The sequence below is a fragment of the Emericellopsis cladophorae genome (genome assembly GCF_022114955.1).
Source record: "Emericellopsis cladophorae strain MUM 19.33 chromosome Unknown NODE_26_length_287487_cov_117_473679, whole genome shotgun sequence".
Taxonomy (NCBI): Eukaryota; Fungi; Ascomycota; class Sordariomycetes; order Hypocreales; family Bionectriaceae; genus Emericellopsis; species Emericellopsis cladophorae.
This window is the reverse complement of record NW_026250951.1, coordinates 234,204-256,813: the sequence shown is the minus strand read 5'-3', so window position 1 is coordinate 256,813 and position 22,610 is coordinate 234,204. Positions and strand designations below refer to the sequence as shown.

At 56.8% G+C, this 22,610-nt stretch overlaps 9 protein-coding genes across 9 annotated transcripts; 5 read left to right on the top strand and 4 right to left on the bottom strand.

Moving 5' to 3' along the window:
• Positions 1-349: 349 nt before the first annotated feature.
• On the bottom strand, positions 350-2,558 carry J7T54_003159 (uncharacterized protein; the record flags this gene model as incomplete). The annotated part of the gene is made up of 4 exons (XM_051506972.1): positions 350-987; positions 1,036-1,190; positions 1,559-2,366; positions 2,423-2,558. 4 exons carry the CDS (start codon positions 2,556-2,558, stop codon positions 350-352), a joined length of 1,737 nt encoding a protein of 578 aa, XP_051361873.1.
• A 296-nt stretch (positions 2,559-2,854) lies between these two features.
• J7T54_003158 (Bifunctional protein-like protein) lies at positions 2,855-3,317 on the top strand (the record flags this gene model as incomplete). Its single annotated transcript, XM_051506971.1, has 2 exons — positions 2,855-2,903; positions 3,013-3,317. The coding sequence occupies 2 exons, from the start codon at positions 2,855-2,857 to the stop codon at positions 3,315-3,317; spliced, it is 354 nt and encodes a 117-aa protein (XP_051361872.1).
• Positions 3,318-3,766: 449 nt separating this feature from the next.
• J7T54_003157 (uncharacterized protein) lies at positions 3,767-6,858 on the top strand (the record flags this gene model as incomplete). The annotated part of the gene is made up of 4 exons (XM_051506970.1): positions 3,767-4,185; positions 4,315-4,996; positions 5,044-5,109; positions 5,158-6,858. The coding sequence occupies 4 exons, from the start codon at positions 3,767-3,769 to the stop codon at positions 6,856-6,858; spliced, it is 2,868 nt and encodes a 955-aa protein (XP_051361871.1).
• Positions 6,859-8,492: 1,634 nt separating this feature from the next.
• On the top strand, positions 8,493-12,187 carry J7T54_003156 (stem cell self-renewal protein Piwi; the record flags this gene model as incomplete). The annotated part of the gene is made up of 4 exons (XM_051506969.1): positions 8,493-8,531; positions 8,981-9,263; positions 9,322-9,352; positions 9,415-12,187. The coding sequence occupies 4 exons, from the start codon at positions 8,493-8,495 to the stop codon at positions 12,185-12,187; spliced, it is 3,126 nt and encodes a 1,041-aa protein (XP_051361870.1).
• Positions 12,188-12,305: 118 nt separating this feature from the next.
• On the bottom strand, positions 12,306-13,652 carry J7T54_003155 (Peroxisomal membrane protein-like protein; the record flags this gene model as incomplete). The annotated part of the gene is made up of 3 exons (XM_051506968.1): positions 12,306-13,219; positions 13,271-13,409; positions 13,461-13,652. 3 exons carry the CDS (start codon positions 13,650-13,652, stop codon positions 12,306-12,308), a joined length of 1,245 nt encoding a protein of 414 aa, XP_051361869.1.
• Positions 13,653-14,068: 416 nt separating this feature from the next.
• On the top strand, positions 14,069-15,088 carry J7T54_003154 (uncharacterized protein; the record flags this gene model as incomplete). Its single annotated transcript, XM_051506967.1, has 1 exon — positions 14,069-15,088. The coding sequence occupies one exon, from the start codon at positions 14,069-14,071 to the stop codon at positions 15,086-15,088; it is 1,020 nt and encodes a 339-aa protein (XP_051361868.1).
• Positions 15,089-15,211: 123 nt separating this feature from the next.
• J7T54_003153 (uncharacterized protein) lies at positions 15,212-16,996 on the bottom strand (the record flags this gene model as incomplete). Its single annotated transcript, XM_051506965.1, has 3 exons — positions 15,212-15,888; positions 15,941-16,694; positions 16,772-16,996. The coding sequence occupies 3 exons, from the start codon at positions 16,994-16,996 to the stop codon at positions 15,212-15,214; spliced, it is 1,656 nt and encodes a 551-aa protein (XP_051361867.1).
• Positions 16,997-17,824: 828 nt separating this feature from the next.
• On the bottom strand, positions 17,825-21,594 carry J7T54_003152 (Trafficking protein particle complex subunit-like protein; the record flags this gene model as incomplete). The annotated part of the gene is made up of 2 exons (XM_051506964.1): positions 17,825-21,274; positions 21,328-21,594. The coding sequence occupies 2 exons, from the start codon at positions 21,592-21,594 to the stop codon at positions 17,825-17,827; spliced, it is 3,717 nt and encodes a 1,238-aa protein (XP_051361866.1).
• Positions 21,595-22,033: 439 nt separating this feature from the next.
• J7T54_003151 (uncharacterized protein) lies at positions 22,034-22,415 on the top strand (the record flags this gene model as incomplete). The annotated part of the gene is made up of 2 exons (XM_051506963.1): positions 22,034-22,231; positions 22,293-22,415. The coding sequence occupies 2 exons, from the start codon at positions 22,034-22,036 to the stop codon at positions 22,413-22,415; spliced, it is 321 nt and encodes a 106-aa protein (XP_051361865.1).
• Between the last annotated feature and the right edge of the window lie 195 nt (positions 22,416-22,610).

Sequence of the window (22,610 nt, the reverse complement as noted above, 5' to 3'; positions counted from 1 at the left end):
CTTGTCCCCCACGCCCTCATCATGAGTGGGGCGTTTGCCGTTCCAGTACAGAGAACTCCTCAAAGACTCTTGGCCACGAGTCGTTCATTGTCCATTTGGAGATACTGGAGGTGTTCCGTAAGGTGGATAAATATCTGGCGGGGCACTGTCGGAAGCGGCCCCCTAACTTCCGCGTAGAGCCTTTCGTGAATCAAGCACCCCGGGGAAACCCGCACCAGGTCTGTAGTAGTACAAGTGTACTGGGGCTTAGATAGCACATGCAGTGTTGTTGCGATGCTGGCGACTAGACGGCCGCTCGGTATGGAAGTCGCGCGAGGTTATTAGGTCATTTGGTGGCTGGCGATGTGCTTCAAGCCTCTTCCGGCGAATGGGCGGTGATTTCGCGTCTCAGTTTCGACTTGGCCTTCAAGGAACGCTTGACAGCCGCTGCCCTCTGTGCGGACTTGTGGTTGCGTTGGGCGTTGCGTTCTTCGTGGGCTCCAGGGTCCTCAGCCTCCTTGCGGCATCGGCGTATCTCCTTTTCGCTTAGAACCCAGTCTGCGTGGAGGACCTCGCGCCGGAACTTGTTGCGCTTTTCCCAGAGGATAACTTCTTGGGCCGTGGTTCTCACAGTGACCATTTTCTCTATCCTGAACTGGATCTCGCCACGGAATAGAGACAGCTTGCCTTTGATGTCGACGACACTGCCAACTTCCGTTTCTTGGAGTGGCAAGCCAGGCGAGGATGATGCAGCCTTGAAAGATTGGCCATCGACTTGATTGAGAGAATGGACACCAGCAGTCTTATCCCAGGCTGGGACGTTGTGGCTGGGTTTTGCCGGGTTTAATTTGGGCGCTGGCGCATAGGAAGCAGTGGCTTCCACGCAGACACCGCTGCTGTCATCAATGGTAAAGACGCGCCGTCCTGTGAAGTCGTCCACAGCAACGACTACACCAACAATGCGCGCCCATCGTATTGGCAAGTTGCGGTGGAAATAAAAGTCCTGACCTATGCTTTGTTAATACAACATGGAAGTCCAGGTGAACAAATGCTCACCCTCAAAACCGGCGTGCTGCTCCAGGCGCGAAATATCGACTGCGCGTAGGAAGCACCAGACGTTGTGCGTCGGGGAGAGGTGAAAGCAGCATCGCGGGTAGGTAGCGTAACGTGTTAAAATACTCATGACATACGCGGCACGATCATTCCAAGCACTGATTCACATTGATCAGTAGAGCACATAATTTCAGTGTCCTGGAAAAGCTGGCCAAGAAGTTGTGGAGGATGATGAAGGTGATCAAGGGACCGTGAATTGACGTGGATGGGGTGCGATATTAGTTTTGCCCCACAAACAAACCAGCTCAGCACCAGAGTATCCGCAGGACCGTAGGTGCTTGGGCACATGATCTTCAAGTCGCGCGATTCTGGGAAGCCATTGATCATCATTCATGTCATTATATTCATTAGGTCAATGTAACCCGCAAAGTCCGCGCCAATGCCAACAGCATCATGGCATTGTCCAGGTCGTATCTCGTCCCATCCATTTTACGTCAGCGCCAGCGGCTCGTGACAACCACCTTACCTCTTAACACGTTTGCCTGTCTGCTTCCTAGGCGTCTCGGGATCACCCTCTGAAGACCTTGACGTCTGCCTGGCAGCCGTTGCCGCAAACGCTTCCTCAGGTGGTTCGTCCATGACCGTCCGCTTGGTTCCCTTCTTTTGTTTCTTGGCAGTGCCTCCGTATTTCTCGGCCAGGTTGTGCAGGAAGCTGTCTTGTGCGCCAGCCCTGGACGACTGTCTCGCCTGGATGAGAGCTTTGAGGCCATCCTCAGCGCTCTCCTGGTTGTTGCTCTTCCCGTACAGCTTGTCGTGAGCGCCAATTTCCTTGGCGTATTCCTCCGCCTCCTTGCCCTCCTGTGCCTTGGCCGCGCGAGCCTTCTTCATCCGTGATGCGCGCTGTCGCTCGCTCTCCTTGTGGTAGCTCCCAAAAGCCGGGACCTCCCTTTTCGCGATCGCTTCGTCGATTATCACCCTGAATCGGTCCTCGTCTTCAACCATGTCGCTGAGCATGACATGCTCGTAGACATGGCGCATATCACCCTCGCATAGCTCAAAGTAGTGAAGCAGGTCTTCCTTTTCCTCCTCTGAGCCTTTGTATTCCGTCCGGAACTTTTCAATCGCGTCGGCCGAGACGGCGTCCTCAAAGGCATTGCGATAAAAGTCGCTCCAGTCGAATCCTTCGGAATCTAGAATGGAATCGGAGGTTGACCCGGTCTCGTCATAGCGCTTTCGACGCTTGGGGTCGGACAGGATTGCATAGGCAAAGGCGACTTCCTGGAAAGCCTTGTTGGCAGCAGCGAGCTTCTTAGCATCGTTTGCGGGCGCCTTGTCTAGAGCACACTTCGTCAACAACGTTGCATTCAGAGGGGTCAGGTGATGGCCTCACCTGGATGGTGCTTCAGCGCAGCTTTGCGGTACGCTCTTTTGATCTGGTCCTCTGATGCTGTGTTTTCGAGGTCAAGAACCTCATACGGGTCAATGGAGGGCGGCTGACCCTCGAGCAGGTCTTCATGGTCTGACATTGTAAATCTTTGCGGTTGTGTCGATGATGGGAGATGACGAGCAATTCTGGGAGACGCGTCAAGCAACGCGTCGGAGCTTTGGTGGAGTAGGGTCTGGATACAGGGCGGGGCGGTACGGGGCAGAGCATGCCACCATGCGGGAAGTGCAGTGCGACGTCAAGTCATGCGGTACTCCGTATTGTGTACCAACTTCAACACTCACCAACGTCAGGCTAGATCGAACTCGCGTTGACAGACCAGGACGCAGTTATCATGGAAGCGCAAGTTGAAAGACAACACAAAGACTGCATGGCCAAATGCTTGGACCTCGCTCGCAATTCACCTCCCAAACCGACAAACTTCAGAGTAGGAGCTATGATCATCAGAGAGCGCGATCTGTCCACCATAGCACAGGGATACACCCTTGAGCTTCCTGGAAATACACATGCGGAACAGTGCTGTTTTCTCAAGTTAGCAAAGCAGCATTCGACCACCGAAGAGGGCCTGGCCAAGGCCATCACGGGGCCTCATGCCCTGTATACGACCGTGGAGCCTTGCTTCAAGCGTCTGAGTGGCAACCTCCCCTGTGTGGAGAGGATCATCCGACAGAGTTCCTGGATCAAGACGGTCTATGTTGGTGTTCAAGAGCCCGAGACTTTTGTTGGACAGAATCCGGGGCGCAAAATGCTGGAAGATGCTGGAATACAGGTCGTCCACGTCGATGGCCTTGAAGACGAAATCCTGGCTGTGGCCACAGCCGGCCATGTCAAGGACGCTTGAATCCGCTCCAGCTTGCAGGAACTTGGGCATGTTGCGGGACGCTATTTCCAAGTTGCGATCCGTGGCGTCACCATCTGCGTGTTGTGCGGGGAACTTGGGGCAATGATCACCGTCGCGTCTCATACCTCTCACGTTTGTGCCCCGAAGAAAGCTTTCATGCTCTCGAGCGAGCACCGTCTTCCATCACGAGGGTCCATCCACACTCCATCTGTGGCGGTCACCAGCTCCTCGGTGCCACGCTACCCCAGAAATAATCACATACGCAAAGGGCTCGCTGTCTCACCCGGGAGTCGAGTCGTGCGGTGTCTGAATTCCATCGACAGCTTGTTGAAAGGCCTCCCAATCAGCATAAGAATAGCTGAGTACCGCACATCAGCTACCAACCCCTGAATATCAGCCATTTTTGATCAACTTCACTTTGAACCACAACCAAGGGTTATCGTTGCATCATGTTCGAAGAACAGCTTGTTGCCTTTGAAGCTGGCAAGGGGTTCAGCCTTGTTGGTGCTGACCTTATTGTTGACGACGAGGACTACAAGGGCGTGCACATAGCAGTCGAGGCGTTAACAGCAGACTTCGACAAGGTGACCGCCCAAGGAAGGCATCGGAAGGTGGATCGTTCCGCACGAAGGTCCTCCAACGTTTGCATCATTGTAGGCACCCTGGCGAAATCCTCAACGATTCAGTCTCTGGAGGGCGCGGGCAAGATCAATGTCGCCGACATCCAAGGGACGTGGGAATCGTGGATCACCGCGTGTGTCGAAAAGCCAGTGGATGACTACGATTGTGGCCTGGTCATTGCTGGTAGTGACAAGCGAGGTGCAATATTCGGCGCATACTCACTCTCGCAGCAGATCGGAATCTCCCCGTGAGTTTCACCCGCACTCTCATCTTCGGGCACTAACTCGAATAGCTGGCATTGGTGGGCTGACGTTCCGCCCAAGCAGCACTTGGAGATATGTGCCCTTCCAGTGACGACAAAGAATGGAGAACCTAGTGTGAAATATCGCGGCATCTTCATCAATGATGAGGCCCCGGGCATGGACACGTGGTTTGCCGAGCATTTCGGTCCGTCCAACCAGTTCGATACAAGGGTCTACAAGCACATCTTCGAGCTCCTCCTCCGTCTCAAAGCCAACTTCTTGTGGCCGGCCATGTGGCGAGGGTACCCTCAGCCGGGACGATCATTCTTTGTCGACGACCCGGAGAACCAGAAGACCGCCGATGACTACGGTATTGTGGTAGGCACCTCACACCACGAGCCTATGCAGCGAGCCATGAACGAGTGGTCAGCCAACGAGCCTGGTGGCACGTGGCGCTGGGATACCAATCGCGAGAAGATCACGGATTATTTCGATTTTGGCGCAGAGCGAGCTGTCCCTTATGAGTCCTATATCACAATGGGCATGAGAGCCGAGGGCGATGGCGCAATCGGCAGCGATGATCCCATTGCCACGCTGACCGACATCTTGAAGGTCCAGCGTGGCATTATCAAAGACAAGTACGGCGAAAACGACGGCGAGATGCAGCTGATAGCACTCTACAACGAGGTTCAACGTTATTACGAGCAGGGCCTGCGAATCCCAGATGACATGACACTGTTGTTCGCGGACGACAACAATGGGTCCCTCAGAAGGCTCCCCACCGCGGAGGAGAGGAAGAGAAAAGGAGGCCTAGGAGTACGTATAGCACTGCACACTATGGAGTGTGAATGCTAACCAGACAGTATTACTACCACTTCCAGTATACTGGAGGTCCTCGGAGCTATCGCTGGATGAACAGCAACACTTTGGTAAGACATTTTATGGTATGCCTGGTTCTCATCGTTGACTCGGTCCAGGGGAAAGTCTGGCACCAACTGCGACTCGGCTACGATCAGGGTGCCACTCAAATTTGGGTCTTTAATGTGGGAGATCTGAAGCCTCAAGAGCTCCCCTTGAGCTTTGCATTTGACTTTGCCTGGGACATTGACTCCATTCCAGCGGATGGGTTCCCCAGCTATTTCAAAAAGCTTGCCGAGAGGGAATTTGGCGACAAGTATGCTCAAAGAATCGCGGACCTTTGGTACGGCTTTGAACGGCTCATCGCACTGCGCAAGCACGAACAGATTGAGGCCGAGACATTCTCGGTGCTCAAGTATCGCGAAGCTGAGACCATCGTTGGCCGATGGGCAGAACTCACCAAGGAAGCCGAGGCCATTCATGCCGAGATCTCCTCTATCCAAAAGCCAGCTTTCTTCCAGCTCGTTGTCCACCCTATCAAGGCCTCCTACATCTACAACAACTTGCGCATGACACAGACCAAGAATCGGCTGTGCGGGAAGCAACGGCGCAACACTACGAACCCCCTTTTGCACGAGTGCTTGCGTCTTTTCGACGCTGACGATGTCCTCACTCGTGAATACCACTCCCTTTTGGATGGCAAATGGAACCATATGTTACGCCAGCCTCATTATGGCTATGGCTCCCACGTCATTGGTCCATCGCGGGACATGATTGATGGGCTATCATGGGTCAGAGCCAACGCCGACTCGAATCCCAGCGTCGGTCAGATGGGCGTAGCAGTTGAGGGCCACACCGGCGTTAGCCCCGGCATCATCAACGAAGACGTCGACCGCACACATCCTTCCCGACTGTGGCTAGAACCTGGCGTCACCCTTCGGCCCATGAGCCCTTATGGACCTCAGGATCAGTACTTTGAAATCTTCCATCGCGGTACCAAGGGGTTCACATGGGAGGCCAGACCGCAGTACGAGTGGCTTACGCTAACTCAGTACAGTGGCACGTTGAACCCTGACGACGAAGATATACGGATTCACGTCACGGTCGACTGGAAAGATGTGCCCGACAAGTTTGACGAGAAGATCTTTATCGAAATCATAGGAAGTGTGGATGGGTACGAGAAGGTCAGGATGCAAGTACGAAAGCATCAGGCCCCCGAGGGCTTCACTGGCTTCGTTCAAAATGACAGCTACGTGTCCATCAACCCTGGGAAGTGGGTTACGGCGCCTTATATCCAACTGCCCATCCTCGGTCGTCAGGACGGTGGCTCGGTTACGCTGCCCAACAGCTACGACTTTAGTAAGCCAAAGGCCATACCCTTTCTCAAGTACGATATGCACACGTTCACCACGGGCGACAACGCGAGTGTTGAGATACACTTCCACATGACGCTGGAGGCAGATCCAAACAGCAAGATGCAGTACGACACTCGCTGGGACGGCGGCGATGTATTGACTCACCGTGTGACCAAGGATGGCTCAGGCTCGTACCCCAACGGCTGGACGTCGGCAGCCCAAAACTACGTCTGGAAGAACAGACACAGCATCGGCAAGGTCAAGCCTGGCCGCCACACTTTTGAAATCCGCTTCCGCAGCCTGAACGTTGCCATGGAGAAGATTGTCCTGGACCTTGGCGGCACAGAAATGAAGTATCTCGGACCCCCGGAGAGCGACCATGTCTCGTATGTGAAGCAACAGAGCTCGCCGCGCGAGGAGGGCTTGACAGAGTTTTCGAACCTGAGGATTGCGATTCATATGTAAACCTTTATATTCCAAGACGACTGTATCTGTCTAATTTTGAACCAAACCTACAGCGTACGTGCTCATTGTCGTGTGCTCACAATGCATTCATACCAGCCGTTGGCGCGCACAGGGGGACCGTCTCTGGCAAGGACTCACTCAGCGAGCCTTGCAGTCCGAACTGAGGCATGAGGTGTAGCGTAAGGTTATGCTGCTTTGAGAGCACGTAACTCAGCGTGGGATAATGCGCGTACTCTCCGCACTCTTTTCCCACAGACCTAACCGGCCCAAGCGGAATGATCCATGGGCTCGATCAGGCCCTCGTCTATTGGAGACAGCGATGGAACCGGTGAAGGCAACTGCTTCACGTGAAGCCTCGAACCGCTTAGCCTTCTATTTCCTATGATTTTCCCTCTGAAATAGTCGTGTCCTGACGCAGGGCCTGCTGGTTCGTTGCAACCTCGCACCATTTGCCCAGCATGGGAGCGCGAGACGTGGCCGTTGTCCCTGCACGGTCCACACAACCAATCCACGTCACTGTCCGCTTTGACAACGTATTTGAGGTTGGACATGCTGCAACACGAGTATTCATCGCGGCCAAACATGTCTTGTGCTGCTTTGCATTGCGACCAAGCTGTAGTCAGACGCTGCGTCTGCCCGTGCCCTCGGACGGTGATTCCTGTCTCCGGGTCATTGAAGATCATCTGGATGTTGACACGGCAGCGGAAGAGGCTGCAGGCGCAGAAGCGATAAATGGCCTTGTCGATACACATGTCCAGGCTTCTGAGGATGTCCCCGGTCTGAGTGAGATTTCGTAGTGACTGCGGAGGCCTCTGTTTCTCGTGGATGTGATGGATTGGTGGCATATGTAGAAGTAAACGTCGTACGGCCGAGTGTGTCGAGCGCATCAAGTTAAAGTCATATCGCAAGCTTCCAGAAGAAAAAGAGAGATACGTCGCGTGGGTAGCTTCTTGGTATGCAGACAATGCCGATTCACCTTTGAACGTCGGAAAGGTGCCTGCCTTGTTCACCGATCAAGCGCTCGACAACGCCCTTTTGGCCGTACAGATTGAAAATTTGTCAAGCTGCAATCCATCCGTCACATGGAATATGAATGTCGCATTTTGCCTTTGTCATGAAGCGGCTTATGTCCTTCCTGAAGCTGTGTGGCTCTAAGGGAGGACAGTGTTTGCGTCTTGTGGTAAGCGCGGGTTGAACAGGACAGTTCCTTGAGATGTAGCACTTGCAAGCAGGTTCGCATTCTGTGACACTTGCCTCGTCGATATCGCATGCTGTCCGTCGCCATGATATTGATATACGTAGTAGAAGGACAATAACTATGTGATAGTGCTGGATCTGGAGCTTTCGACTTGACGTACCTACGTGCCCAGAGGGGGCGAATGAAGATGTCTCAATGAAACCCACTATAGGCCCAATTCACGAATCATAGCCAAGCCCGAGTTGGTGGTACGGGCAATTGCCAGCGTGCAGCCGCAGCAGCAGCAGGTGCCTTCCCAGTTTATCTGTTACGCTTCAAGATGCAGTGGGTGGTGAAGCTCCAGGAGTCTAGTCCTTTGAGCGGGCATGCTTCAACTCAGGGCCTCAGGCTGCCTCCAGTCTCAGCTTGGGCTTTCTTTCCTTCTGCCCACGACCAGATGCCCTATTCACTGCAGCGTGGGCGGCCCCTATACGAGGTAAAAAGTACTTCTACCTGGGAGTTCTGTTGTTTTGCTCTACATCATCCGCGCGTCAACACAGCAGCTTACCTTAGCTCCCAGCTCCCGTTTGGCTGCCAACATTTAGCGTCACACAGTGTATACACCATACCGAAGGCCGGTCAAGGAGCGCACGTACCCAAGGTAGTCGAGGCTCTCTCTCTCTGTCTCTCTCCTTTTTCCCCCTCCTCTGCCCGCCTTTGATCGCTGACACCTTGCAGAATCTTGGCATCAGCTCTGTCGGACATCTTGCTGCCGTGTTCTGCGCGACGAAGGTCCCCTTGCTCACAACGCTCTCACATCCAAGTACAGAGAGCTGATGCTCTTACCCGACTCGCTCTTACCTTCCATTCCATACAAGCATATCACATTGCATTAGCCCTCGCAGTCGCCCAAAAGATTTCTCGCTGCACCCGAAAGGCAACTAGCTTCACCCGCTTTGGACATGGCTGATCGCGGAGGCCGCGGACGTGGAGGTCGTGGCGGCGGACGCGGCGGCTTTGACGGAGGAGGTCGCGGCAGAGGTGGTCCAGACGCCGGGCGTGGAGGACGAGGTGACTACTCAACTGGCGGCCGCGGTCGTGGTGGATTCGACGGTGGTCGTGGACGAGGCGGCTTTGACGGCGGTCGTGGTCGCGGAGGCGGTGGCCGAGGAGGCAGAGGCGGCGGTCGGGGTGCTCCCAACCCTGAGGAGTTGTTACCTTACAGGAGGTCAGACTCCCTCTCTTACGCCACTCGATTGGCATTGGCATTCTGCTGACCATAACAGTCCACACGGCCCTGCCCGCCCGGACCGGCAAGTCGCTGTTCTCGAAGATAATTTGATCGGAGTTGGTGCTGCAACACGTGCCTTGGCATCCAGCAGTCTTGACCAGAAGAGTGTTGGCAGTGACTTCTTCCCGTTGCGGCCTGCCTTTGGCACCGACGGGACCAAGGTGGTCGTCTGGGCGAATTATTTCCCCATTTCTGTCAGTAAATCGACTTTCTGGAAATACACGGTCGAAGTGTCAGAGGTCAAGGAAGGGTCCAAGGGAGGTAAGGAGGTGAAAGGTCGTAAACTTCATCTCGTCCTGGATGCGCTCGTCAAGACACTTGAAGGTACCAAGTCTGTCGCAGCGACTGAATACAAGTCGCAACTGGTCTCGACAAAGAAGCTGGATCTGAAGGCCGGCCCAGTCCGTATTGAGCTGCCTTGGCAAGATGGCGAGGGCGTTGACATCTACCATGCTACCATCAACGGGCCGACAGAGGTCGACATGGATCAGCTGTCAAAGTACCTAACCGCCCAGGACCACAGCTCTGACGATCATTCGTTTCCCAGATATCCCGAATCTATCGATGCGCTCAACGTCATTTTGGGTCACACCCCGCGGACCAATCTGAGTGGCGTCAGTGCTGTGGGAAGCAAACGTTTCTTCCCCATCGGTTCTGGCAACCCCCTTACGTCCGAGGTGGAGTTGTTCAGCAGCAACCCATACGAGCTCGGGGATGCACGACCTCTCATTGCTTCTCGCGGATTCATCCAGTCCGCGCGCATCAGCACGGGCCGTCTGCTACTGAACGCCAACGTCACCTGCGGCGTCTTCAAAGTCTCCGGCCCTTTGACAAGAATATTCGACAACCTGAGCCTCCGTGGCTTGGACTTTACCAATCTATCCAAGGAGCATAAAATAATCCTTCGCAATGCGGCAAAGATCCTCCCCAAGACACGGGTCAAGGTGACCATGATGGTCAGGGGAAAGGCTGGTGGCCTCAAAAAGGTGCTCAAGATGAAGGCCATCAATGCGCTGGTGTCCAAACATAACAAGTCGAAACATGGCGATCATCCTCCAAAAGTTGATGTCAAAGTCTCGGAGTTTGCTGGGCCTCGCCAGGTCCAGTTCTGGTTGGAGGAGAATGGCCAGGGCAAGTGGGTGTCTGTCTTTGACCACTTCAAGAACAAATACAACATGACTCTGGGCGACTATCCCCTTCTCGACCTAGGCAATGCTCAGAAGCCGAGTTTCTTCCCGGCGGAGCTTATCGAGATCGAGCCTGGACAACCCGTCAAAGCCAAGCTGAACGGTACAGAGACGACCAAGATGCTTCTCCATGCCTGCAAAAAGCCTCAGGTCAACGCGCGGCTTCTGGAGGACACCAGCCGTCAGGTGTTGTGCCTGGACGACAAATACCTGGCCAAATTTGGCATCACTGTCGCCAAGAACCTTTTGGCCATCGAAGCTCGGGTGCTCAACGCTCCCAAGATCCAGTACCGCGGCGGGGGTCCCAATACGAAAATCAACCCTCGCGATGGCAGTTGGAACATGCAAGGTGTCCAGGTGCACAGGGGCGGCAAAGTAAGCAAGTGGACATGGTGCGAGATCGGGCCCCGCGAATCGACGCCGGGTATGCAGACTGCAGTCAACCGATTCTCGCAGGTAGCAAAGGCTACGGGGCTCGACATTGGCCCCCCAACCCCCGCTCCTCACCATTTTATGCAGGCGAAACCTGCCTTGGAGGGCGATAAACTAGACAAGCTGTTCCAGTGGGCGCAGAGCCAGCGGATCGGGTTCATTCTCTTTGTCTTCTCCCCCAGGGAGGATAAGTCCGGCGTGTACAACCGAATCAAGGTGTACGGCGATTGTAAGTATGGCATCCACACGAGTTGCATGGTGTCCAGCAAATTTTTGCCCAAGCATGGCGGCACCATGGATGCGTCCTGGCGGCCCGAGGCTTACTTTGCGAATTGCGCGCTGAAGTGGAATCTGAAGGCTGGTGGCACCAACCACAAACTGGCCGAGGACGTCAAGACGCTGAAGCCTGAGGAGGCGACCATGATCGTCGGCTATGATGTGACCCACCCGACGAATATGCCCGCGGCGAAGACTGTCAAGAACAGCCCTCCCAGTCTGGCTGGCGTCGTCTCGAGCGTGGACAAGGAACTCGGACAGTGGCCCTCGACCGTCTGGGAGCAACAAGCACGCCAGGAAATGCTCGATAATCGCCTGACGACAACCTTTGTGCATCACTTGAGGATGTGGCAGAAGGCGAACAAGACGGTGCCCAAGCAGATTGTGATCTACCGCGATGGCGTCTCGGAGGGGCAGTTCCAGCAGGTGCTCGACATTGAGCTGCCCATGATCCGTCAAGCCTGCACGGAGGTGTGCGGCAAGGCCGCGCCCAAGCTGACCATTGTCGTCTCTGTCAAGCGTCACCACGCGCGCTTCTACCCAGCCGAGGATGGCAAACAGACCAAGACGGGCAACGTGGCCTGCGGCACTATCGTTGACCGTGGCGTCACGCAAGCGCGACTCTGGGACTTTTACGTGGTCGCCCACGCGGCGCTGCAGGGCACCGCCCGGCCAGCACACTACACGGTCCTCCTGGACGAGATCTTCCGCCCGAAGCACAAGGCCGGGGCGGCCAACGAGCTGATCAAGCTGACGCACGAGATGTGCTACCTGTTTGGACGCGCGACCAAGGCGATCAGCATCTGTCCGCCGGCGTACTACGCGGACATTGTATGCGAGCGGGCTCGTGCGCACCGTCCCGAGTTCTCTGACTCTGACGACTCGGCGAGCGAGAGCTCCAAGCGCAGCGCCGGGCAGGCCATAGCAATCCACCCCAATCTGGCCGACACCATGTACTATATTTAACCCCAACGGGAAGGCAGAGCGAACACGAGCGTGTCGTGGCCTTTATCAGCTTTGCTTTTGACTTTGTATAAGTCTTAGTTTGGTCTAATTAGTTTCCGTAGCCTCGCAGATTGATACATTAGATCTTGGCCTTCTCTCTCACCCCCAGCATCTTGAGGTGCTCGGCCGACAAGGTCGACTTGTCCTTCTGCGGAAGCCTCGTCCAATCCTCGTACTCTCTCTCCCTCGCCCACCACCGCTGCATCTGCTCCGTGACCCAGGCGGACGCCTCCTGTGCACAGTACCCAGGTGCCTCGAGTGGTATCAAGTGGCCATTGTCCCGTTCCGCCTTTTTCACCATGCCCGCGCGCTGCCCGCCGCTGCCCCCGATGCCTGTTCCCGTCAGACGCATCTTCTCGTCGCGCAGGACCTCGGGGGACATGGGACTCTGGAGGCCAAATACGTAGAGCACAGGTGGACGGAGATGGGGCAGTCTCGCGAGGATGGCTGGTGGTTCTGGTCGGTAGAGGGGGTAGGTGAACTTGTACCCGGTGTCTGGATCGACGCGGTGGTCAATGTCCGGGACGAGCTCTGGCTTGAGGATCTTGTCGCCGCCCGCGTCGTAAGCCGGCCAGGCGGGACGTAGAAAGGTAAAGACCTCCTGATGTTTGGTCGTCGTAAGGGCCACCCCGCGACCGTCGTCGCTGTCGCGCAGGCCGAACCGCCCCCAGCGATCGAGCACGCGGTCGTCCCAGGCGGCGTAAAAGGGGGACTTGCGAAAGCCGACCATGGCGGTCTGCCTGTCGGGCCAGGTGTCGCGGCGCCGGGAGGACATGGCGGCCGGGGACTGCTGCGGGGGTCCGGGGCTGGAGGCGTACTGCTGGATGACGGGTTCCATTAGGATCATGCCGGTGAAGAGGCGCGGGGCGCCGTTGAGGGAGAGGGCGGTGAGGGCGGCGGCGCCGAGGGAGTGGCCGATGGCGAAGAGGGGCGGTGGTGGGCGGAGGATGTTGATGAGATGGCGTAGATCATTGGCGAGGTCATTCCAGCTGGCTGTGGATTGTCAGCGGGCTGGGATGACTGTAAGCATAGACGAGGACATACGGTCGTTGCCGAGATTGGCGGCGTTGAGGACGCCGGATTGGCCCTGCCATGCTGCGTCGGCGATGATGATGCTGCGGATGTTGATGCCCTGCGCCCTGAGCGCGTGGTGGAGATCGTCCCATAGGGGTTCGTACAGTTCCTGTGCTGGTTAGCACTCATGACTCCATCGAGGAGAGATGTGATGGTGTACCTTGGGGAAGCCGTTTGCGTGGGCACCAATGATGGTGATGTCTCCCTTCTGTGGGGAGGAATTGTCCGTTGGGATGTACTGCTTTACATGTTGTACGAGGGTGTCTGTCTGAGTGTGTGATGTCGCCCTCGCGAACTCGCGGATGTGCGAGGTCGGGAGTACATGTTCTCTGATCTCGAAGAGGGAAGACATGATGTCTTGGGTGGGACGTCTAGAGTGCTGGGGGAAACCAACCCCGACCGATTGATATCTCACGTCGGAAACATGAGGCTGGGGGGAGGAGGGATGGAGTGAAACTGGGGATGCGGGTGGTGATGATGGAGTTGGTGGAACTTGGTGCCTCGGCTTATGGCCCGGGTCTCCCAGCTTGTATCGGGTAGCCTAAACAAGTCCCGAATCCCGAATCCCGAATCCCGAATCCCACCCTGCCCCTAATCCAAACCCAAACCTCGAAACCCGGTTCACGGTTCACGACGATGATGATTTGTTGACCTTGATCGTTATACATGTACTACCTATATATATATATATATATATATATGACCTCTGCTGCGCATCTCTCAAAGCAGAATATCGCTAGCCTCAAGTTGGATCCTGGCCGCCAGACAATGCCGCCCAAGATCATCCTGTTCGCTGGCGCCCCAACACCCTCCGCCGTCACCGAGTCAACCTGCACCATCCGCACCGTCAACAACGACCTCCTGAGATTCCTTGACCCAACCACCCCGTCCGTCACGAGACCGCCATCCCCAAAGCAGTCATACGCACCATGGCGCTCCCTCAGTCTCGAAAAACGACCGCTAAGGACTGGACTCGCCTTCTCACAGACGCACCATCCTGCCAGCTGGACGCAGGCCAACGATTTCTTCGCAGCAGCGACTCTCTCCTTTGATGAGAGTACAAGCCTGCAGACGGCCGAAGAAGGCGTTCTCACTTCATTCTGTGAACACTCATTGGCGAGCCACAAGCCGTCAGCAGCGGACACTACCACGAGCGTGACCGCTTCGCTGGATGAGACATCCTTCCTGACCGTGACGTCGAACCACACCTCATCGTCATTTCCCAAGACACCTTTACCCCCCTGTCACCTGTCAGACATGGAGGATATACCGTCTCCAAAGAACATCCTCTCCCTCGTGCCGGCCACCATCACCGTCAACCTCATCGCAGGCATCATATCCATCGCCCAGCCGCGCACCGTGACCACCCGGTACGGGCGGCAACTGTCGCTCGTGGAACTCCTCGTTGGCGACGAAACAAAGTCCGGCTTTGGCATCACCTTTTGGCTCGGCGGCGACTCCATCCCCGCCAGCGTCTTGGCCAACCTACGAAGGCAGGACGTTGTTTTGATCCGGAACGTGGCGCTCAACGTCTTTCGAGACAAGGTATACGGCCAAAGCCTGCGAAAGGGCCTCACAAAGGTCAACCTCCTCTGGCGAAAGGATGGCGGGGGGTTCTACTCCCGACGGGACATGGTGTCCAGGAAACAAGCCCTCGATCCCCAGCTGGACAAGGCGAGGCGCGTCAAGGACTGGGTCATTCACTTTGTGGGCGGTGATCGACCTGCCACGAGGAGGACGACAAGGGCGCGCAAGTCCTGGGACCAGCCACCGGACGATACTCAATGAGGATGACGAATTATATTCTCCATGAAAGTAATGGTGGATGTGTGGCGATGGAAAAATGCATACTAAAACTACACACAAAGACGAAGCAGTGCTGGCCACTGCATCGCCAGCAGAACAGGAGGCTCATGCACCGCCAGCAGGGTCAGCCTCCTGCTTCTTGGCCCCGGGCCCCTTCTTGACGCTCTTCCACCGCAGCCCGAGCACGAAAAGAAAGGCCATGCCCGCGCAGGCCACGCTGCTGTAAAAGGTGTTCCGCAGCCCGCTCATATAAGCCTCCAGCACGGTGTCGAGGGCGTCGACGCGGCCCATGCGCTCCAGCACGCTCTCGATCTCCGAGGCGCCGCTGTTGATGAAGATGCGGGGGTCGAGGTCAATGTCATCCGCGTTGATCTTGTCAATCAGGCCGTTCTGGAAGAGCGTCTGCGCGACGGCGATGAAGACGGCGCCGCCGAGCGCCTGGAAGAACTGCACGCAGGCCGTGCCGACGGGCACCCACTCCTGCGGCAGTACCGTCTGCACGACCAGGACGCCCACCTGGAAGCCGGCGCCGATGCCCAGGCCCGCGATGACCTGGTAGCCGAACCACTCGCGCAGGGGCGTGTTGATGTCCCAGGTCGTGATCATGCCGGCGCCCACGGTGAAGAGCGCCATGCAGGGGATGATTACGATGTTGTAGAAGCCTGTTACGGTGATGACGACGCCGGACATGATGGACATGAGCACCGTGGACAGGAGAAGCGGGAGGATCTTGATGCCGGCCTGCACGGCGCTGACGCCCTTGATGGCCTGGAAGTACAGAGCTGGTGGCTGTTAGCATCTTGTCAAGTCACGTCCACGCATATGTGTACTTACAAAGATAGTAGATGAGCGGAAAGAAGCCCGCGCCAAAGAACATGGCATAGAGCATCGCGCACAAGACGTCCCTGTTGGCGAACAGCCGCGGGGGCAGGGTGCCCCTGTCGCCCTGCCACAACTGGATACCGATAAAGATGGCAATCATGGCGCCGAACCCACAGAACAGCCCGATGGTGGTCGCGCTGTTCCACGCATACTCCGCGCCACCCCACTGCAGGGCGAGTAGCAGGCAGACGATGGCCGGGATGAAGATGGCGGTGCCGGGCAGGTCGAGCTCGAGGATGCGCCGGACAATGGGCTTTTGATTGGCGGCTGAGGTGGTGTTGCGGTTCGCCTGGAGGGCGAAGAAGACGATGAGCATGGCGAGGAAGCCGATGGGGAGGTTGACATAGAAGCACCAGCGCCAGGTGGCGTGCTCGGTGAAGGCGCCGCCCAGCAGGGGGCCGGCCACCGAGGCGATCCCCCACATGCCGCCAATGAGGCCAAAGGCGAGTGGGCGCTTGGCCAGGGGCATGGAGAGCGAGAGGATGACGATGGATCCGGAGAAGAGGCCGGCGGAGCCGATGCCCGCGACAGCCCGGCCGACGATGAAGGCGGTGGACGTGGGCGCCACGCCGCAGACGAGGCTGCCGACCTCAAAGATGAAGACGGCGCCCAGGTACACGAGCTTGACGTTGAAGCGCTTGTAGAGGCCGCCGTACATGGGCTGCAGGGCCGTGGTGGTCAGGAGGTAGGCGGATCCATACCAGCCCTGCGCAACAACGTTAGCCTATAATTTTTTTTTTTTTTTTTTTTTTTTTCCCTTCTCTCACTCCCTGGCTAACGTACAATGTCCTTGACGCTCTTGTACTCGGCGGTGATGGCGCCCAGCGCCGGGGCGATGATGGTCTGGTCGAGCGCCACCAGGAACACGCACATGCAGAGCGACACGATGATGAGCGCGAGCTTGAGGCCCGAAGGATACACGGTCGCGGCCTCTTCCGCCTCGTGGGCCGCGTCGGGCGTGCCTGTCCTCTTCTCGTCGGCCACGGGCTCCTTGTCGTGCGTCGACATGGTGATGTGTGTTTCCTTTTCTTGCGGGTGGAAGGAAGACTTGGATCAATGGAGCTGTTTGAGGGTGCGAGCTATGTGAGAACGGGTACGTAGCGCAAAGTCTGCTACATATATACCTTGCTCCAATTACAGTTATCGCCAATGGATGCGGGACCGACTCATTTCCTGTCAATCAGCTCGGCATTCTGGCAACAGCGATCAATCACGACGATGGAGCTCGGCCGAATGCTACGATTCAAAGTCCGCGACGATGTAGCGGTCATCACTCATCCCACACCTTTCATTGTACTCGAATCAGAGCTAGCTATCTATCCAGCTCAGTGGCGGTCAGAAGCAATGATCCTGCATGTCTGGACTGGCTGTTCGCAGGCTGGAGTCTGGACCGTCCGACACGAGATCTGCGTGTCACCCAGGGGGTCCCCCATCGACGCCATCGTGCGCGCGGACTTGGCAGTTGTCCGAGTGCCGAATCATAGGCCAGCTCGCAACTCCGAGCTACTACTGTACGTGTACACTCGCTGGCTTGGCACGGCCATAGGGCTGCATGAGGTCGGCCTCCTTCAATGTGCGACGAGCTGTTTGTCCGTGAGCACGGCTCTCTTTGCATTGTATGACTCAGAGGTCATCTCTCTCTCGCCAGCTAGATCCCCAGGGGTCGATTGCATCATGCAGCCTCTCACGAATGTCTCGAATGAGTGAGTGCTTGGAGAACCCGTTGGATCAGGGGGTTCATGGGTAAGTTGGCGAGCAGAAGATGAACCACCCTAGACTCAATTCCACCGGCTATACTGTTAATGTGACACGACCATGGCGACTTCAACGCAGCATCTATTCATCTACCCTGATGGCTCCCTCTTCCTCATCCTCCTCCCCGCCCTCGCCTGGCGGAACCCACACCAGCAACCCATCCTTGTCAATCTTCATACCCTCCGTCGGAATGACGCGGAGCATCTTTTGAAAGTACTTGTCTCGAACGACAAGTCCCGGTCGCACAAAGGTGCCCCGGACCAACGGCAGCAGGCGATATGTCACGGCCCGCCTGCTCATCGGCAGCAGGTGGACTGTCGTCTGCTTGGCCCCCGAAAAGGCAAACTCATCGCTCGGCTCCATGGTCAGGCCAAAGGTCAGGAAATGGGCCGATGCGTTCTCAATGGTAATGTCGAGGTGCATCAGGCTGTCATCCGGTGCAGTGGCGGCGGCGGCGGCGGCGGCGGCGGCGGCCGGTGGCGTCTCGAACACAGAGGCCAGCACGCGTGGCTCGGTGCTCAGGACCAGATACTGGCCTGCTGCCATGATCGTCGTGTTGACAGGCTGATCTTGCTCATCCTGCCGCTGCCACTGTATGACGATGGACACGTCCACCGACACAGGCTGCCGGTCGTCCAGGCTCATCTTCTGGGCTGTCAACTCGAATCGAGCTTCCTCCATCGTCTTGGGCGTCATGACTACACCCTCGGCAGGGATCGGGTGCTGCTTGATCACGTCGCAGCGTGCATGGCCCGCGCTGGGGGAGACCTTCATCTCCATGCCCAGAACCCGGAGATCCTCCTCGGCAAACGAGGCGTAGTGGCATATCAGGCACCATGCTTGCACAGTGCCCTTGGCAGCCATTGTCTCTTTTGACGCTTCGTTCCCGGTGACAATGTTCTCGTGGTTAAACAGGTTCGGCCATGGGTCGTGATGCAGTCGCGGCACGAGGTCGTAGTTGGCCTCAAACGGGCTGACGATGGCAAGCTGCACCGGAAGCATCTGCATGATCGGCGTGGCAGGGTCCGAGTCTAGGTGATATGTCGCGCGCACATGCAGGTCAAGTGTTGTTGGGGCATCCAACGGCTCCACCGCCAAGTCTAAGTCTGACGTCGCCGAGCTCTCCAGCTTGCCCAGCGAGAAGCCGGTGATCTTCGACTCTGCCTCCGCCACGCTGGCCGTCTGCTGCTCCTCCCCATTGCTAGAGAGCGTGAAGATGGGCGCCTTCTGACCAATCAGGTGTACATCCACCTTGACAGAAGCAACCTCGGCCTCAGCGTTATCCAGCTGGACTTTGAGTCTGATGGGCTCATTGGCGTAGTATTGGTTGCGCGGTTCAATGACTTGAATGTCCAGCTTGGGCGGCCGAGGCTGCACCTGTAGCACGTGTGCGCTGTCGCGTGCATGGAAAGGTCTTTTGAAGCCGTCTCTGTACCACCCGCGGGGGTGACTAGCTTGACCAAGCTTCATGCTGTATGTCATGTCGAATTGCTCGCCCCTGTATGCGAGCTCGAGAGATGCCGCAGAGATCTCCCCGGCCTCCCGCAATGGGATGCTCAGCTCGTACACACGGGTATGCCCTGGCACGAGGGTGAGATCGTCGTCACCCTCCAACAAGGAAGGCAGCCCGTCTTCAGAGTTGTCGTCAAATTGCTCCGACAAGGTCGTTGCGGATTTGAAGAATGTCCCGTCGCTCCCACTGCCAGCCTTGTGGCTGAGAACAAGGGGCTTGAGACTCCCGCCAAAGATGATCTTAATCTCGCTGAGTGCGAGGGGTGCTGCGCTCGCCAAGGCATTGGAGGTTAAGGACAGCTGCGCACTGCAGTGATCACCCGCCCTGCTCTCCTTGTTGTGAAACACAAAGGAAGCGTCCACAAAGGACTCATGTTGGTCATCTGTTAGCCTGACACTGGGCTTGTCCGTCAACTCAATCCCCTCCAGGGACCGGGACAAGTCGTAGGACCACTGCGGTCTCTGAGCAAATTGCTTGCTCATCAGTTCCCAGTCCAAGGCGATCACCAGGTCTGCTTTCCGTTCGGCGGCCGCGGCTCTCCGGATCAACCAGCACAGGTCCTCGGAAGCGCCATGCCACCCCTCGGGTCGGAAGACTCGACTTTCCCAGAGCGGTCGTAGAATGGACAAGACGTCCTGCCACTTCTTCATCCGACAGAACTCACGTGCACATTCCAGTGATAGTTCTGACGCCACCCTCAGCTGGTTTCGCGCCTCGAATTCTGCTTTCGCCCCGAGCAGGCAGTCCACAATCAGCTGCGCATGGTTCGTGCCTTGGCCCTCCAGTGGATTCTCCTCGTAGGGCATGGGGCACAAATATGTATCATAGCTGAAGACCTTGCCTTTCTGGTCAGGCGGTGATCTATCCTCCTCCCGAATGCGCGCAGCCTGTCGCCGTCTGGCCATGAGGGCTCTCGCCGCGATACGATACCAGTATCCTTTGTGGTGTAGGAGCTCAAATGGCTGGAGTCGATCGCCAAGGACGGCTTTATCCGGAGGCAGAAACATGGTGCCCGATTCCGGCTCCAACCCCTGGAGCTCGACCTTGCCCATGAGATCGGCCATGACCAAAGCCCATCTCGCCTCCCAGGCTTGCCAGCCGTAGTTGTCGGTGCCATGTCCACGTCGGTCCACAAAATCCGCCAACCGGTCGCGGTGAGCCTGCCATCTCTTCACAGCGAGGCTCGTCTGCTGTAGCCAGAAGTGCAGCCGCAGGCACCGGATGGCAATGATGTCCGCCAGCAGACGCGCCTCGTTCCATCGGGGGCTCCAGCTCGGGATCGTGTCCAGGACGTCAGGGCCGAGTAGCACTTCATACGCCTGCTCGTATGATTTCATCGCAGCGTCGTACTCCTGGCGAAACTCGCCCAACACGGCCGACTTGAAATCGTACCGAAAGTTCCAACCTGCCAATTCCAGTGTCCGCGACGTCCCCGAGGTCGGCGGCACTGTCGGTTGCGGCGCGATGCCCCGGGATCTCTTCTTCCGCGCGTGGCGCCCCAGGTCCCGATAGTATTCCACGGCGGGCCCGTAGAGGGCAGACAGGATATTGAGCATCACATTTTTCAGCTCGCCGGGTGACCCCTGCGGCGGGATGTAGAATAGCGATTTGGGGTCAAGGCCTGACCCGCGACGAATGTTCTCGAGGCGTTCCTGTAGCCCGGTGGCTAGCGTGGCGGGGGTGCTGTCGTCGTCTGCCAGCAAGACCACCGCCAGCTTGGTCTTGTACCCTGACGCTGCCAGTGCAGTCCTGAACGCCGCAATGTCGTTCTTCAGACGGTTGTCTTGTAGTGTCGTCGTCGTCGGATCGGTTGTGATTGTGTAAAAGCAGAGTATGATACTCGGTACGAGCTCCTGGTGTTTCTGTATCCATTGCGCATTTATCAGGCCATCCGGATAAAGTCGAGAACAGGTGCTGAGCGGCGAGAACGGCGAATGTAGTACAGGCAATGAAGTTGGAGCGGCCTCTTCCTTCTCGATCTCTGGTAGCTGCGCTTTTCGAGGCGGTAGGAGGACGGACTGCGACCCTGTCAGAAAGCCGCCTTCCATCACGAGAGCCATGGGGTCTTTACTCTGCCTGTGCTTTTCACGCGGTATCTGAACTTCTCGTCCCTATGCACGCCCTGCCAAGATCGCCCTGCGGCGTCGACTTTGTTGAACAATTCATTCAGCACAGTGGCCTCTCTCGTCTCGAGCCGGGGAAGGTCGGATTGTACCAGGATGCCCTGGTCCTTCAGGTCGCCTTCGACCGGGACTTTGGTGGGCTCGGAGCCATTGAGACCAGAGACGACGAGAAATGGGACGCTGTGTCCCAGGCTGCCTTCTGGGAAGTCGTCCATGGTCGGGCGCTGGTCTCGAGGCACCAGAGGTAGGGTCTTGACAGCGACAGGAGGGGCTTCGCGAGTGGGGAGGGTGAGCAGCGCATGGACGTATTCTCGTCAACAAGGTAATCTGGCGAGAGGATTTCTTGACTATAAAAATCGCTGGAGGCTGTCCGACCGCATCAGCACATGCGCCCACATTGAGGCCATGATGCAAGCAAGCAAGCAAGCTCACATAGGTGTCGTTCCAGTCCAGAGTGACCAAGCAATTGCTGCAGCTGCTGCTGCGGCTGCTCCACGGTGGATCCAACCCGCCCTCCACCATCCCTGCTTCAGTCTTCAGCGACTTCCAGGGCGCCCGAAGTTTCTCCGCCTCGCCCAAAAATTCAAGAGTCGCGACGACGACCTCTGGCGCGCCGTATATCAACGATACATACACACACACCTATCGACCGCCATGATTAGACCGACGCAGTTCCTGCTCCAAGGCTCCGGAAAGTACCGCCACGTCCGGCTCACAACCAAAGATGTCGGCAGGGGCTTTTACAAGGGTAACCGCACCGGTTCCATGGGCCGCCACACAAAGTACGGAACGTACCAGATCGACTGGAACAAAGTGCGGACATATGTCGTGCCGGATCTGAGCGGCTGCCAGGTGAGAAGATATGCGCGCCTGCAGAGGGGTACACCGAAGACTGACGGAAGAAACCCCCCAGCTCACGCCCTACGTGAGCGCGCAGATCACAAAACCGGAAAGCTCCTACAAGGGGATACCCAGCGGACCGCGAGACCCGTATCTATACATTGAGAACTGGAAGGACAAGAACCAGGTCGATTAAGGCTTAACGATACGTCACGAATACGAACGGGAAGACAAGGGAGGCTTCTCGAAGATACTGTATTACTCTCTGTATATCAATTGTACACCAAAACAAATAGAAGTGTCTGTCTGGGTTAGGGTATATGCGCGCAGACTCCTTGCTGCCAAACGCTCCTGGTAGCGAAAGTGGGCCATAAATGCAAATTCTGTCTTT